This window comes from Phycodurus eques, chromosome 9 (assembly GCF_024500275.1).
Source record: "Phycodurus eques isolate BA_2022a chromosome 9, UOR_Pequ_1.1, whole genome shotgun sequence".
Taxonomy (NCBI): domain Eukaryota; kingdom Metazoa; phylum Chordata; class Actinopteri; order Syngnathiformes; family Syngnathidae; genus Phycodurus; species Phycodurus eques.
The window spans coordinates 11,917,120-11,932,250 of record NC_084533.1 but is presented as its reverse complement, the minus strand read 5'-3'; the positions used below and the strand labels follow the sequence as shown (position 1 = coordinate 11,932,250).

General features: G+C 41.2%; 1 protein-coding gene across 2 annotated transcripts; it reads left to right on the top strand.

Annotated features, from left to right (window-relative positions):
• Nucleotides 1-4,215: 4,215 nt before the first annotated feature.
• LOC133407988 (myozenin-2) lies at nt 4,216-14,998 on the top strand. 2 transcript variants are annotated; one of them, XM_061686405.1, is made up of 6 exons: nt 4,216-4,296; nt 6,046-6,137; nt 7,090-7,253; nt 9,491-9,572; nt 10,825-11,005; nt 14,770-14,998. In XM_061686405.1, the coding sequence occupies exons 2-6, from the start codon at nt 6,050-6,052 to the stop codon at nt 14,951-14,953; spliced, it is 699 nt and encodes a 232-aa protein (XP_061542389.1). In that variant the 5' UTR covers nt 4,216-4,296; nt 6,046-6,049; the 3' UTR covers nt 14,954-14,998. The 2 variants fall into 2 exon arrangements, with proteins under 2 accessions (XP_061542389.1, XP_061542388.1); XM_061686404.1 differs by having other exon boundaries at nt 9,491-9,644.
• Nucleotides 14,999-15,131: the final 133 nt, after the last annotated feature.

The following is a 15,131-nucleotide window of genomic DNA, read 5'->3' as shown; positions in this document are numbered from 1 at the left end:
TGGCAATCATTTCAACAAGCCATAAATTGCACAGTTCTTGCTTTTTCCATTAATGCTGCTACCTGTGGAGCTCAGTGCTTCATCAGATTAGACATCCCAATAGGGTTTCATCTAAGGGCTAACAGCGCAAACTGTTTTAAAGGGCTTCTCATTACGTACATCAAGTACTTCGGTGCGGATGGGTGTGTATTGTTCTTGTGTCATCTGTCAGCACCTGGTGGCTGCGGAGCTCCATGTGACAAGAACACACCGCGGAGGCCATCTCTCAAACACAGATGACACCTTTCAGAGGACATAAACAATTAGAGGGTCTACCCTGCTTTTATTTATGTACTTGGGCAAACATGTTCAAATGGACAATAGAGGAGTTAAAGAGCAAGAAATCTTCTTATTTTATAGTTAGTCTGGAAATGTTTTTTCCAGCTTGAATGACACCACATTTTCTCCTTGAGGCCTGGAGGCTTTCTAAAAGGGATGGTGGCTTTGTGGAGCCGGGAAGGTGCAAAATCGATATCTAATCTCAACAGAGATAAAAAGAAAAATATGTTTATCTCCAAGACGTCTGCTGTCCTCAGTGAATCAATCTGTGTAGTACATAAAATCCACTTTAAAGACCAACAGGATTCCAAAATGTGTGTATACTGTTTTTAAATTAAATTTAAAATGTATTAATTGAAACTAATTGTGGTTTAAACATTGTAATCTGTTAAGATAAAATCTAAAATATAAACAGCCTGAAACGTGAGTTCAGAGATCTTCATTTAAAAAAAAAAGTCTGAGTTGACAGCCAGCGTGTGGAACGGGACTTCGGGCTAGCCTCGCCGCTTTAGCGTTGTCACAGCATGGAAAAGACCCGCTGCAACCCAGTGCAACATACTCCACCCACCGGAGGCTTTAAGCGGATATATTTTCACTGCCCAACGTAGTTATATGTAGGTATCAGCAACAGGGTTTCCCACAAATACATTTATTGATGGCAGACCGCCACAAGTGAATTCTGGCTTCCACTCATAGATTTTGCTGCTATCTGTTCATCCTCATTGTGTCATTACATGCCGGTCAGTGGGTGGCGTTATGCATTGCCTCTGCCAAGACGCGAGGCTTGGCCTGCCAGCGAAGATGAGGTTCAAGACGAAGCTGGCAGTCAAGTCAGCTGCCAGCAGCGCCACGAACAGACGAACGGAAGAACAAAGATAAACACGTAACACCAAAAAAAAAAAAAAAAAAAAAAAGGAACTCTCTACAAATATGCCGCCAAACAAGTCCAGATGTTTGAACAGGTCGAATTTATACTACGCTGTCTCTCTGTTAACGTAGCTAGAAGCTAAACATCTGCATCGGCAGTAGAACCCCGTGCCGTGTTCATACTGGAGGGAGCGAATCTGCACATTAGCTGATGCGAATGACGTCTCATTCGCACAGATGAATATTTGAAAATTATTTCAAGCGAATCACAAAAAAAAAAAAAAGCCTCGTCCTGAGGACACATGCCAAACTGCTGTAGAGCCGACTAGTTCGGAAGCAACATATGAGACTTTGCACAAGCCTGGTCCTAATTAGTTTTCTCTTATGACTGCATCAGCAAACAACAAACACACAACTACTCGATTTGACCCAGAGTGGCTCAAAATGTCTGTTTAAGTCTGTGAAACAGGACAATACATTTTGTAGCTGCATTATATCTCCGGTTATTGATAACTGTTTTTTAAATTCATTTTGTAATTTGATTCTTTCTCTACATTTGAGAGATGTTTTCTCGATTGTGCAGAAAGCACACGCCTACAGCTAAGAGAGGCCCAGAAGAGGAGGGCTTTGTTGAGTTTGGAGCTGAAGCTACAGAAAAGACAACATGGAAAGGCTGGCGTATCACCACAGAGCACCCCAAGGAGTAAGCATCTCTCACACTCACTTTTCAAAAATGAATAGGGTAAGAGCATCATTTTAATGAGCAAAACAACATTTCAAACTTTCTATGGGAGCAGTTTTGACAGTTATCTGACCTCCGCAATCGCTTAAAAGGAAAACATCTGGCAGCCTTCTTAAAAATATCTGTGAATGGACATGATTCTATGTACTTAAATTTTCAAAAGGCTTTGCAATTTCTTAGGAACCCATGTAAAATTCAATCCTCTAGTGAAGCGTGCAAACTCTGCAAGAAAATGTAACACTTGTTGCTTCTTTTAATTGATTACCGAACGTATTTCTTGTTTAAGTAAGCCATTATATTTTTATTGAAATTTGACATTAAAGTTTACATTAATTTATTTCTAGTTATTTAAGTTAGTGACTGTATTTTTTAATTGAATTTCTTGTTATTCTGTGTTTGTTTAAACTCAACATTAATTTATTGCTGTTAAATGTATTTTGTTATTAGCATCAAAGGAAAACTACATCCATCCATCTATTTTCTGTACCGCTTATCCTCACCAGGATCGCAGGCATGCTGGAGCTTATCCCAGCTATCTTCGGGCGAGAGGCGGGGTACACCCTGAACTGGTCACCAGCCAATCGCAGGGCACATATAAACAAACAACCATTCGCACTCACATCCACACCTATGGGCAATTCAGAGTCTTCAATCAACCTACCACGTGTGTTTTTGCGATGTGGGAGGAAACCAGAGTGCCCGGAGAAAACCCACGCAGGCACGGGGAGAACATGCAAACTCAACACAGGTGGGGACGGGATTTGAACCCCAGTCCTCAGAACTGTGAAGCAGATGTGCTAACCAGTCGTCCACCGTGCCCCCAGGAAAATTACAATATTCTATTAAAATCCAAATCAAACAAAATGTTTTGGTCATAAACATCGATACGCAAAAAGAGATGCCCCGCGACCCTACCAACCGGGCCAGCCAGTGGGTGCCCACCACCACAAATAGATTCCAGTCCTATGGGAAACACCGAGGAAGATGCTAGAAGAAGCAGATCCATTTTGCCAGGCCGAAGTAGTGGTACTTGATTGACGTGGTTTCAGTGCATTCAGCGGAAACACCGAGAGTGTTCAAGGGAAGACAAAGGATTGATTTTTCATCATTTCTAAGCCTCATTTTATGTTTACGAGCCTTTTTTTTATCAATTCAAATTTGGCAGTGTTGTTGACAGCACCTTTCTCTGTGATGTGTCAAATTTAGAAGGCGTTTATTTTCACTTTATACGGACTTTAAAAATGCATCTACAAGGAGTACCAACATTTGACATTTCGATAACTACTTTGCTCAGTGGCGTAAGAATACGTCCTCACACGGCACAGGAAAGCACACTCAGCCATTGCCATACTGCTTGTCATGGGATTGTTTTATATTCTTGGCCTAAAGGGTTTTTCATACAAATCTTTCTTTGTGACTTTGCTACTGTAGAACACATGCTAGTCTATCACTAACCTGAGCAAAGGTTAGAGATAGACTACGGGGCATTACGACTTGAGTACAAAATTTTGCTAAATCATCGCCGTAAGAATGGAAAGACTCTAAATTGTCCGCAGCTGTGAATGTGGGAGGTAATACTGGTTTGTATATGGTATATGTGCCCTGCGATTGACTGGTGACTAGTCTAGGTTGTACCTAGCCTTTCACCCAAAGTCAGCTGGGAGAGGCTCATTACATTTTACAATTTACAAATAAAACATTTAACTTGAAAATGCATCCTTGTGGGTTCAGGCCCAAATTTCAGCTTAACTAAAATACTGACAGAATGGTAAAAACTTTTTAGGCAATCTTATCAGGAAGAATGACAATGCTCTTTTTGTTTTGTTTTGTTTTTAACTTATAAATGAAAACTGGAAAAGGAAATTGCACTTTTGGACTGCGCTGAAATGATCATTGTCATAAAAGGACATGTTCCAAGATATTTAATAAGAGTTTAGAGGAGTTTATGCACATTTTACAAAGGAAAGTGAAAAAACGAGGTGACTAGTAATAATATTTGTGTTTATAGTAGAATCATTTTAACTCAGCCAAGTGCCCCTGTCAGCATACCAGCTGTTATAATGCACTCACAAGCAAACAGCCAGGATCTGTTTTTATTAGAAAAGCGCTTTGAGGTCTGGATGAAAATCTTTATACTTGTCCCATCCCCCTTATCACTCCATTTATCCATCCTCACTCGTGTTAAAATAACCCTGTGAGCTCAGAGCCCGAGGCATTCCGGGGTGAGTTTTATATGGGCTATTCCTTCTCTGTTTGGGGAGTGTCACATTGCTGTGGGGAGGCTTCCAGTCCCGGTTCAGGATATACCCCACAGCCACCCATATCAGCTCTGACACCACACACAGACAGACAGAAAGCAGGACACTCAGGTAAGGCGGCAGATGCAAGTTTATTACTGCAAACACACACCGTCAATCTTGGCCTGCACACCTATTTCCTGATTGCAAAACACACACAGTTTGTTGTTTACTTGCACTGCAATGTAGCTGCAATGGAATACTTTTGATTTCGATAGTTAACAAAGAAAAGCAATCAAACTACAAGTACAATGCAAACGCTGCCCCCTGCGAGGCAAGATGAATGTCTCGTTTGATATAATGCAGGTGCACAGCTTGTAAAGATTGGAGATGTTTTACAAGTCAACACAGACTGAAATAAAAGTCATACTGGTTTTGATTAGGCTGATGAATTATGATGTTAAAGTAGCAATATAAAAGAAGGATTAAGTAAAAAAAAAAAAAAAGTAGATTAAGTAAAACTTGGGCAGGTGTCTTGTATTCAAACTTCGCTATGATGTAGCTATGCAGGGAATACATAAATATTAGAGAAATAATTGTATTACTACATTATTACGAATATTGCAGCAGTTTAGGTATTTTTGCCTGGTGTGTTTACAAATGCAGCCTGGCTTGTAACTCACACATTGTTTCATCCTAACAACTGATCGGCAACCAATGACACAGAAATATTTAAACTAACGCCTAGATAATTAGAATTGATGCTGTGTACAGCATTGTCTGCAAGTTATTAAAAATATATAAACTGTGTTTATCCTGCATTTTCAGATCTACAGCAGCAGCGTATTGCTGCCACACCAGAAACAAAGTTCAGTTTGACGTTATAACGTGATGAAGTTCACGTTTTAACGTGATAAGTTCAGCAGGACTTAATAACGTACATTCCACGTTTGAACATGATAGATTTCACGTGTTAATGTGATAAATTTCATGTTTTAAAGTGATACGTTCCGTATGACTTAATAACGTTATACGTTTCATGTTTTAACGTGATAAATTTCACGCGTTAATGTGATCATTTAAACGTTTATAAGTGATAAGTTCAGTATAACGTTATAACATGATGATGTTCAAGTTTTAACGTGATAAGCTTCAGTTTTGCTTTCAGCAAAACAAAACGAAACAATTCCTCCCGGTTCACGTCACTAGCACCCAATGAAGGTGTGTGTCTTCTTTTTGTGTCTTATAACTCAAGGTTACTAGTGACATAACTACCCTGCTCTTCTATAATAATATAAATAATAATAATAAGGCCAAGATTTAAAAAGAAGAGTGACCTGAACCAGAAGAAATATCAATTTTTAGCATTCGTAATTTACCTTAATTGAATGTGATTCATTATTTTTTTATTGTATTATTTCTTATTTTTAAAATGTCTTTTAATGTGGCATTTTGCCATCAAGCATTAATAAAAATTTGACAAATTAAAGTAAATCACTTCCTAACACTAAAAGATTCAAAAAATGTTTTCAATAAAACTTTTTAAATGAACACAGAATTTTAATATTTTAAATAAATATAAATAAGCTCTCATAATAACAATAATAATAAATAGTAATAATAATTTTAATGAAAGTCTGCCTTTGCAACTAACTCAAGCCAATTTAAAAATGTATCACATAATTGTTTAGTTTCAGATTCATCCTTGCAATTAAAACATCTCCTCTAAAGCATTATTTTTATAAATAAATAAAATAATACTCATATTCAGCCAATATTGCACTCATGCGCCTTTGGTTTCTAGACCTGAGTTTCAAAATAAATATGATAGTATGGCGATAATCTAATCATGTGCAAATGCCGTATGTCTTTGAATCACAGGGGCATGATGATGTTCATGCAGTCAGGCCTTGATGACGTGACCAAGCAGAGAATGTTACAGGCTCAGATGCAGTTAAAACACGCCAGAGGAGGTAAGCAATGAGGATGACGCACTTTCAAATGACCCACATGAACATGATACTGTACTTGGTGATACAAGTAGTGTAAAGGCTGCCTGGAGACACTGCAGAGAAATCCCAAAAGCACTGATATGTTCTCCAAACATTCCAGCAGGAAGTATCCCATCCGCTGTGTTTGTTCTCCAGTGTTCCCCCGCCAGCTAAGCTTTGAAAGAGCATCCCCCTAACCTCAGCAAAATGCAACTCCCACCAGTGGATTTCACGCCGGGGCCGCTACTCCGAATGCGCTGGCTTGTGCAAACACTTATCATGTACAGGGAAATAAGGCCATCCTTTCGTGAGGAACGCCTTTCATCTCGAGATTCCTATTTATATGCCCAGTTACCCATGCAACCCCGGACAACAACAAACACTATACACCCGCTCACATAATCTTGAGGCTATTTCAGTGTCTCTGCTGGGCCACGATAGCACACAAGAAGAGTCCCTGTGCAAAAACTGTGGATTTCAACTCAATTATGCATGATATTATTTAAATTAGCTACCCACTGTTGTTCAGTAATAGTGGTGGCCGACATTTGCTACCTCAATTCTAATATGTATTCCATGAATTTGTATTCATTTATTTCCAACAATCTATTCTCTTAATTTTGCTGCGTTTCTCTTGGCTGCACTGCTTGCAGTGCGTGTACTGTATGTGGATGTTCTGTCCAATCAGAATGTAGCTTCTATGTGCTGCTCAGTCAATCTAATCTGCACAGGACCGGGTCGATGCCACCTTGATATCAGGGGCGTCCAGAGACCTTTAGAGGGGCAGGGACTCAAAGTTAAAAGGGAGGCACATGGAACAAGTGTTTGTAACACCTTAGAATGTTTTAGAATGTAACGCCTGTACATGTTTTCTGCACAGCAATCTCATGTGTGATCACTTACTAAAGCACTTTTTGTCTTCATGGTACGTCAGGGCGTCTGAATCTGGGGAAGAAGGTCAGCGTTCCAAAAGACGTGATGGTAGAGGAGCTCACCCTCCCGTCCAACCGAGGCTCTCGCATGTTTCAGGAGAGGCAGAGGCGGGCTGAGAGATTCACGCTGGAGAATGCGGCCAACAGTGCTCACAACGCCATGAGTGTACGGCACAGAGGGGCTCCTCACACATGACTCATAGATACTGATTCAACTGCAAATGAAAATAGAAACAGACAACCATTCGCACTGACATTCACACCTACGAGCAATTTAGAGTTTTCAGTTAACCTACCTTGTATGTTTTTGGAATGGGCGAGGAAGTCGGAGTACCCGGCGAAAACCCACACAGGCACGGGGAGAACATGAAAAGTCAGAACTATTCTTTTAAATATAAAAATGTAGCCAAAATATTATCCAGCCATCCACGTTCTATAGCTTGTCCACACTAGGATCACAGGTGAGCTGGAGCATATCCTAGCTGACTTTACGCGAGAGGAAAGTTACACTAGGCTGGTTGCCAGTCAATCCCAAGGCACATGGAGACAAATATGGGATGGATAGATGGAGTCACAGTGGTAACAGGTCCATCCTGTGTCAGAATAAATTCTTCTAATGAAAAACATTTCAGAATGTTTTGCAGCACAGTTGCATCGTGGGTGTGTTTTCTCTTGATATTCCAAGACCATATGTGTTACCTTCATTCAAGATTCTAAATCGCCCATAGGTGTGACTGTAAGTGTGAATGGTTGCTTGTATAGATATGCCGTGCAATGCCTGGCATCCAGTTCAAGGTGTACCCTGCTTCTTGCCCAAAGTCAGCCTAATGTGGAATCATCTTTATTTGCCAAGTATGTCCAAAAAACACACAAGGAATTTGTCTCCGGTAGTTGGAGCTGCTCTAGTACGATAACAGACAGTCAATTGACAGAGAACACATTTGAGACATAAAGACATTGACAAAAACAGTCACTGAGTCATAAAGGGTTGCTAGTTCAACTCAACTCAACTCTCAACTCAACTTTATTTAGACAGCGCTTTCACAAATGTCACAGGTGTGCACAAAACATAAAATCATAATAATAATAACAATAATAATACTCCAGTGACTGGACTATGGATGGATGCATAGTAATAATAATAATATGAATAATAATAATACAATCATAAATAACCAAATTCTTCTCCAATCAAAATACACCATAGCTAACACGAGGCGAGTGTGGTGAAGGACGCAAGTGCAAAACCGAACCACCGGAAAGGTTGGCTTCCTAAGCCAGGACAGACAGTTCACTTCACAGTTGAGAGGGTCAGGCTTTGAAAATAGCTTTGTTTTGGCAAGGTGATGCAATGTTCCGCAATCCACAGCAGGTCAGGAAACGGTCAGATTTCACTGTTGTCATGATCCACGTTTCACAGAAAGCAAAAACAGTTCTTGACGTAGACGGGACTGGCGCAGCAGCCCCGGCCACCCAGTCATGACATAGACCGCCGATAGACAACCCAATTGAGATGCTGTGGCATGACACCAAGAGATATCCCAGGAATCTGGCTTAACTGCAACATTTTTGTGGAATGGTCCAGAATTCATCCTGATCGTTGTGCACGTCTGATCTGCAAAGACTAGAAGCATTTGGTTAAGATTATTGCTACCAAAGGAGTGTCAACCAGTTATTAAATCTAAGGGTTCATTGACTTTTTCCTCCCTGTCCTGTGAATGTTTACGTTATGCTCTATAAAAAATATAATCGTTTGTGTGATTAGTTTAAGCAGACTGTTTATTCTTGTGATTTGATGAAGATCAGACTACATTTTATGGCCAATTTATGCAAAGAAATATATCTTTAATCTCTTTTAAGATAACCACTATAGAAAATGGCTGGCTAAAATAACATTTTGGCTAGATTTACATGAATAGCTCTCTGACAGTGTCAGTAAAATTCAAATAATCCTTTAAAAGGCTGTTGTTGTTGTTGTTTTGTTTGTTTTTTTGATACCGCTCTTTTTTCTTGGATCTATTGTGAAGGTATATCAAATCTCTGGTACAGTATTCGTCGTCAGGATGGCCGACTGGTCTAAGGCGCAAGATTCAAAATTACCCTTTCTTCAATTGCGGATTCAAGTCCATTTAGTTATCGATAGGAAAAAAAAAAAACATTTACTGCAGTTTCCTGCATTGGTTAATCTCACATTGCCGGTTTTGTTAGGTCCTATTAGGCACATCTTACATTCGTCACTTGGCTCTTCTGTTGTAAAAAGCCTCAGAGGAGTGCTTGGATAACCCCTGTCCTTGCATACTTTAGGAAACTTTGCAGAACTCTGTCCCCCGTAGCTCAAAGGTATGATTAAACTGAACTCCTAAAACCTTTTGAGTGCAACCAATCTAATTGTTCTTTTCCCAGGCCCATCCGGTGGCTGTTCCCCCCCCACAAATCATCCAAGAGCCTCAGGGAAGAAAAGAGAACCAAGCTTTCTCTATCCCTGGTAAGCATAGCCTGGTCATGAACCTTAAGAAGACACTAGCAAAGAAGGGCAGTCCTGATGTCCTCGCTCCAGGTAAATAGTGCTGCACTGTGCCCAATGGACGACGCAGTGTGACACGAGCATAATAGCTAGTTCAGCCGAACTATAATGGTGGGGGCCTGGACAAAGCCAAAGCTTGTAGAGTTTCTGCTTGTAGTCACAAAACAATGAAAGCATTGTTTTGATTGCAACTTTGTATACATGGTGTATGTTATTCATGCTGAGAATTTGTGACCATGACTCCTATTGTTGACAGTATTGTAGGTAAATCCATCCCATTGCAACTAAACGTTTATTTGAGCAAGTAAGTTACTAATTTTACATCTGTGAAGTGGATCTATTATCCCAGCAAAGGAGAAGTGCTCACTAACAGAGATCTAGACATACAGTATTTGTGATCAATATTTGAGAGAAATAGGCCTTTTTTGTGCATAAAAGTCTTAATATTTCGAGTTGTTCATTACAAAATGGAAGCCAAAACTAAAGTGTTGCGTATTCGTCTTGTGCATATTTGCACATCAGCCACTTTGCACTCAGTGTCTGTATTTGCATTAGTTAGCTCTACGGTACCAACACCTTCACAATCACATCGGTGTTGTTTTTTTTACTGGTTCCAATACCAGCCTGTGTATTGTCTATTACTAGCTTGGCTTCTTAATTAAATAAAAAACCTTCATTACTAATGTTTGTTATCAATTAGCTAAATATTGACATTAAGATATTGTAGCTTACCTGTTTTTGTAGGTTTTATAGTGACGGTTGAAGTTAGATGTCGTAGTTGTTGTGTCTGTTACCTCCGAGTTGCAAACTTTGCATTTTGCCATTCTCTTTTTCCCTATTTTATCAAAAACATAATCCTCGAATCCAAATTTAATAACCTTTAGAGCTACCTCCATGATACTTCATGAGGTGGCCTCTGCACTCCATATCATGGCATACTGGTAGGTTGTAAGGTTTGCGCACTACACAAAAATATGTTATCTCTCAAAAACAAAACAAACAGCTCACTGTGAAAATGGAGCGTTCCACATGTAAACAAGTAAGACTTGTCATTTAGTTCTTTCACAAGTTTTAGTCCCAAATCATAACATTGGCGACTTAAGTCTGACTCACCTCTGCTAATGGGGTTTATAATTAGATTGGTGTGGCCACAATGACATTGTTACAAGTCCTCATTCCACGCCATCTTTACATTAAACATTTCTTCCATCAGGATATTCTGGCCCACTGAAGGAGATTCCCCATGAGAAGTTCAACACAACGATGACTCCCAGATCTTACTGGTCTCCATGGAGGGAAGCTTTGCGCGACAATGAGGAGCTTCTGGAACCCCTCAATGCCCAGTTGCCCTTACCACAAAAATATCAGCTTGCCCACTACAGGTGCTTCAACAGGTAATTCCTCTCATGTAACACAATACAGTCTAGAAGGAAAAGTATTCCTATATGGAGTTGGAAAGGTGTCCCTATTTTCACTTGGGTTTTCTGCGGGTAGCTAGCTTCCTTTCACATTCCCAAAACTTGCATTTGAGGTTAATTAAAAACTAAAATTGCCCATGCCCATCTAAAATGCCCCGCAATTGGGTGGAGATCAGTCCAGGGTTTACCCATGCTCTCGTCCAAACTCAGCTGGATAGGTTGTGTTCGACTTATCGGGCCTAAATTTCATACTGCTTTTCCATTACAAGTTCCAATGGCCTGGCCCCACTCTGCCTCCGGTTGACCTGGCCTGGCCTCCGTTGCTTTTCCATTACAACAGGCACCAATCAAACGTCAGCGGGATTGGAGCGGGATCAAGAAGAAGTTGACATGCTCGCTTTTCGTCGCGCCTTCCATCTCGCTTTATTTCACCTTCTGCCAATATGGACAAATATGCCCGCACCTCCTCAGGAGACCACAGAACAAAAGCTGCTTTAGGCCCACCGTACACTGCGACCGGACCATCGTGTAGAGTTGCCCTCGCACTCGAGCGCTTCACAAGTGACTGCCTGGCGAGCCTGTATTGGCGTTTGATACTGTGTATTGAGTATCTTATACTTTATCACATTCCTTAAACCATAACAAGATAGATTAATAGTTAAGGAAGAAGCAGGTTGCTAAAAAGAGAGTGTGTTGGTGAGAATAAAAGCGAGAGTGTGGATATTTGATCGCGTGTACGTAAGTTCGTGCACATTCTGGCCACAAGCTTGGCTTTTTGATCCACAGGTACATTATACATCATGAATATAGTTAAGTATTGATGTAAAACAATATTTGATGCTTTATATACTATTTATATGGCTTAATACGGTGCAGCGGCGCGGCTCGCTGAACCCAGAAATGTGTTTTCCCCGTGAGGGAAAGCTTATCTGCGGCGACGTTAACACTGCAATTTAAATTTTGAATTGCGGCAAAACCAGCGGCAGACTGATCGGCCACTCATGAAAACAGTCACCAAATCACACACACTACGCGACAGTTCAGTCGGGTTTGGCGGTGTCGCTCGGTGTGCGGAAGGCCTTTAGACGCCATGAGCGTGAAAAGGACAAGTCACCGAGCTAAAAGAAACGCCTACATCTGTCGGCCAATCAGATGATAGTGACGTCACGGCCCTCCTCAGCCTGCGTTTTTGAACCAGACGGGCGGAGGTTATGAAAAGCAGTGCCAGTCACCACTTGGCCTCGAAAAAGTTTAATGGACAAGCGACCACACTGGGAAGAACGAGGCTGGTTGGGGGTAGAACCGGTACACTAGAAAAGGGGCAGTAAATTTGTAATTTGAGACGAGCCTCTCATTGTGTCAGTATTATACAGTAGGACTACATACTAGCCGGCACAGTGGATGACAGGTTAGCACACCCGCCTCACGGGATTCCTTTTCCTGGTCATGTCTACTGTCCAGTTACTATATTTGTACTTTGTTACTATACCTACCTTGATATGACCTAGTGTTTCCAGACACTTTGAGACTACAGCTTGCATTGTTTTGCTTGCATATATTGTAACTAATTAACGAAATATATTTTGGCTAGGGCGGCACGGTGTGCGACTGGTTTAGCACATCTGCCTCACAGTTCTGGGGACCGGGGTTCAAATCCTGGCCCCGCCTGTGCGGAGTTTGCATGTTCTCCCCGTGCCTGGGTGGGTATTCTCCGGGCACTCCGGTTTCCTCCCACATCCCAAAAACATGCAGGGTAGGTTGATTGAAGAATCTAAATTGCCCGTAGGTGTGATTGTGAGTGCGAATGGTTGTTTGTTTCGTGTGCCGTGCGATTGGCTGGCGACCGATTCAGGGTGTACTCTGCCTCACGCCAGAAGATAGCTGGGATAGGCTCCAGCACGCCCGCAACCCTAGTGAGGATAAGCGGTAAAGGAAATGCATGGATAGATGCTGTACTTTTTCTGACATTTTAGCTTCGTTGTGTGATGTGAGATTTGAGATTGATTAACTAAATAAGTGGAATATCCTCAATATTTTTGTCTCTATAGTTTGTGTTCATTAGAGGCACTGTAATTATAAGAGGTTGAAAGAGGTCATCCTTGACCAAGAAATTATCTAACAACCACAATCATCTGGGCTCTACCTCATGTTTCCACAATTTAAATATTCAGACAGCTTCTGCTGTGCACCTCCTTGGACGGTAGCTGCACGATGGTTATTTTCAATCTCGATACTCGAGATGGCCAACTGGGGCTCAGTTTTCAAAGCTCTCGCAAGACACGGAGAATTGAAACCATGGAACAGGGTGAAATAAATCCACTCTGTGAGGAAAGACAAATATTGCCTTTTGGCAGATGGTGAACACACAACAGACTTCATGACCGAAGAGGTTATGTTGTCCTGGGTGTGTATGCCACTTCCTAATTTGATATACAGTAGTTCCGTTGTTTTAACAACCTTTTTCATAACAGCCATTTTGACACAATAGTACGACAGAGTTTGCAGGATTACACCAAAAATGCAGAAGCAATTTCAACAAAACATGGCCCAAAAGAGCCAGTCCACGTAGATCTGGATAAAAGTGCAGCTACACAAATTTATTTTCAACAATTCATTGTCCACTGTCCATTAATCCATCCATGCATTAATGCATTAATGCAATTGCCCATCTGGTCAGCAGCCTCCATGAGCCAGGAATACAAATTTGGCACTCCAAAAAAGATGTGAAAGGTTGTCTGTCTCCATATGTGCCCTGTGATTGACTAGCGACCAGTCCAGGGTATAGTTTTCCATTCACCCAAAATCAACTGCGGTAGGCTCCAGCTTCGACGACTCTTAACAGCATAAGCAGTATAGAGAATGAATGGAGGGATGGATGAATGTTAGAACAAATTTAATTTGAAATAAGAAGTCATGGGTTTGTTTATATGTGCCGTGCGATTGGCTGGCGACCGGTTCAGGGTGTACCCCGCCCACCGCCCGAAGATAGCTGGGATAGGCTCCGGCAGCCCGCGACCCTAATGAGGATAAGCAGTAAAGAAAATGGATGGATGGATAAGAGGTCATGGGGAATTTTAGGTACACAAATATTTAAGTACTATGCTACTACGGTTCAATTTATACTGAACAAAAATATAAATGCAGCACTTGGTTTTTGCTCCTATAGTTCATGAGCTTAATTCAAAGATCACATAAGGCCTATTTATCTTATTTTCCACAAGTCACAAATCTGTTTAAATCAGTGAGCATTCCTCCTTTGCTGAGATAAGCAATCCACCTCACAGTTTTGGCATATGAAGATGAAGATTAGCCAGCCTGATTATTGCACAGGTGTGCCTTAGGCTTCCCATAATAAAAGGCCACTCTAAAATGTGCAGTTTTACTGTAAATTAAATGTGTTGCACTGTGTTCGGGTCACTCCAAATACTTGATGTCACACTCCTTCTGCCAGTCACTCTGAAAATGAGACCCCTCTGGCTGGATCTAGTTACACCCCCCTAAGGTTTTGATGAAATTATGAAACCTCCATCAAGTTGGTCCACAGCTAATGGACAGAACAGCTGGTGATGAACAGGTTGAGTCACCCTGAATCAGATCCCATGTGGTCCTCTGCCATTTATCAGACCTTATCGTATATTCAATCAGAAACATGTAGAGAGATATTGACCGGATCTGATGGTGTTGTGTGAGCCACATAATGCATTAAGATGAAACACTAACGCTTTTCTTTTGATTTACAGATCTCCCAGGCCTTTTGGAGGCGCGCTGTCCAGCAAGAGGGTGATCCCCATTATTAGCTTTGAGGCCCAGGAATCCCAAAACCTGCCCGGTGCTGCTTTAGACCGCATGTGTCATCGGCCTAATTTCAACAAAGCACCCAGGGGGTGGGAACATCATCACTGCCCTGAATCTAATGAACTATGAAAAAATGACTATTAGCTTAAGACTGTCATCCCTCTGTTAGTCAGCAGCAACAGCAGGGTGGAGGTGGGGGATGGGGGGGAAACAGAGTGTTAGCAGTAGCTGAAGCTCAGTCAGGAATATAAAATATATGAGAAAGGAGAATTAACAAATGTATGGGAATTAATAAAAATCATGATTT

Bases quoted from the DNA above. Each gene is read 5' to 3' on its own strand.
- LOC133407988 (XM_061686404.1), top strand. From the start codon at position 6,050: ATGATGATGTTCATGCAGTCAGGCCTTGATGACGTGACCAAGCAGAGA. The intron at 7,254-9,490 runs GTACGGCACAGA...TTCTTTTCCCAG, and splicing joins GTGCTCACAACGCCATGAGT to GCCCATCCGGTGGCTGTTCC. The intron at 9,645-10,824 runs GTAAATAGTGCT...TTCTTCCATCAG, and splicing joins TCCTGATGTCCTCGCTCCAG to GATATTCTGGCCCACTGAAG.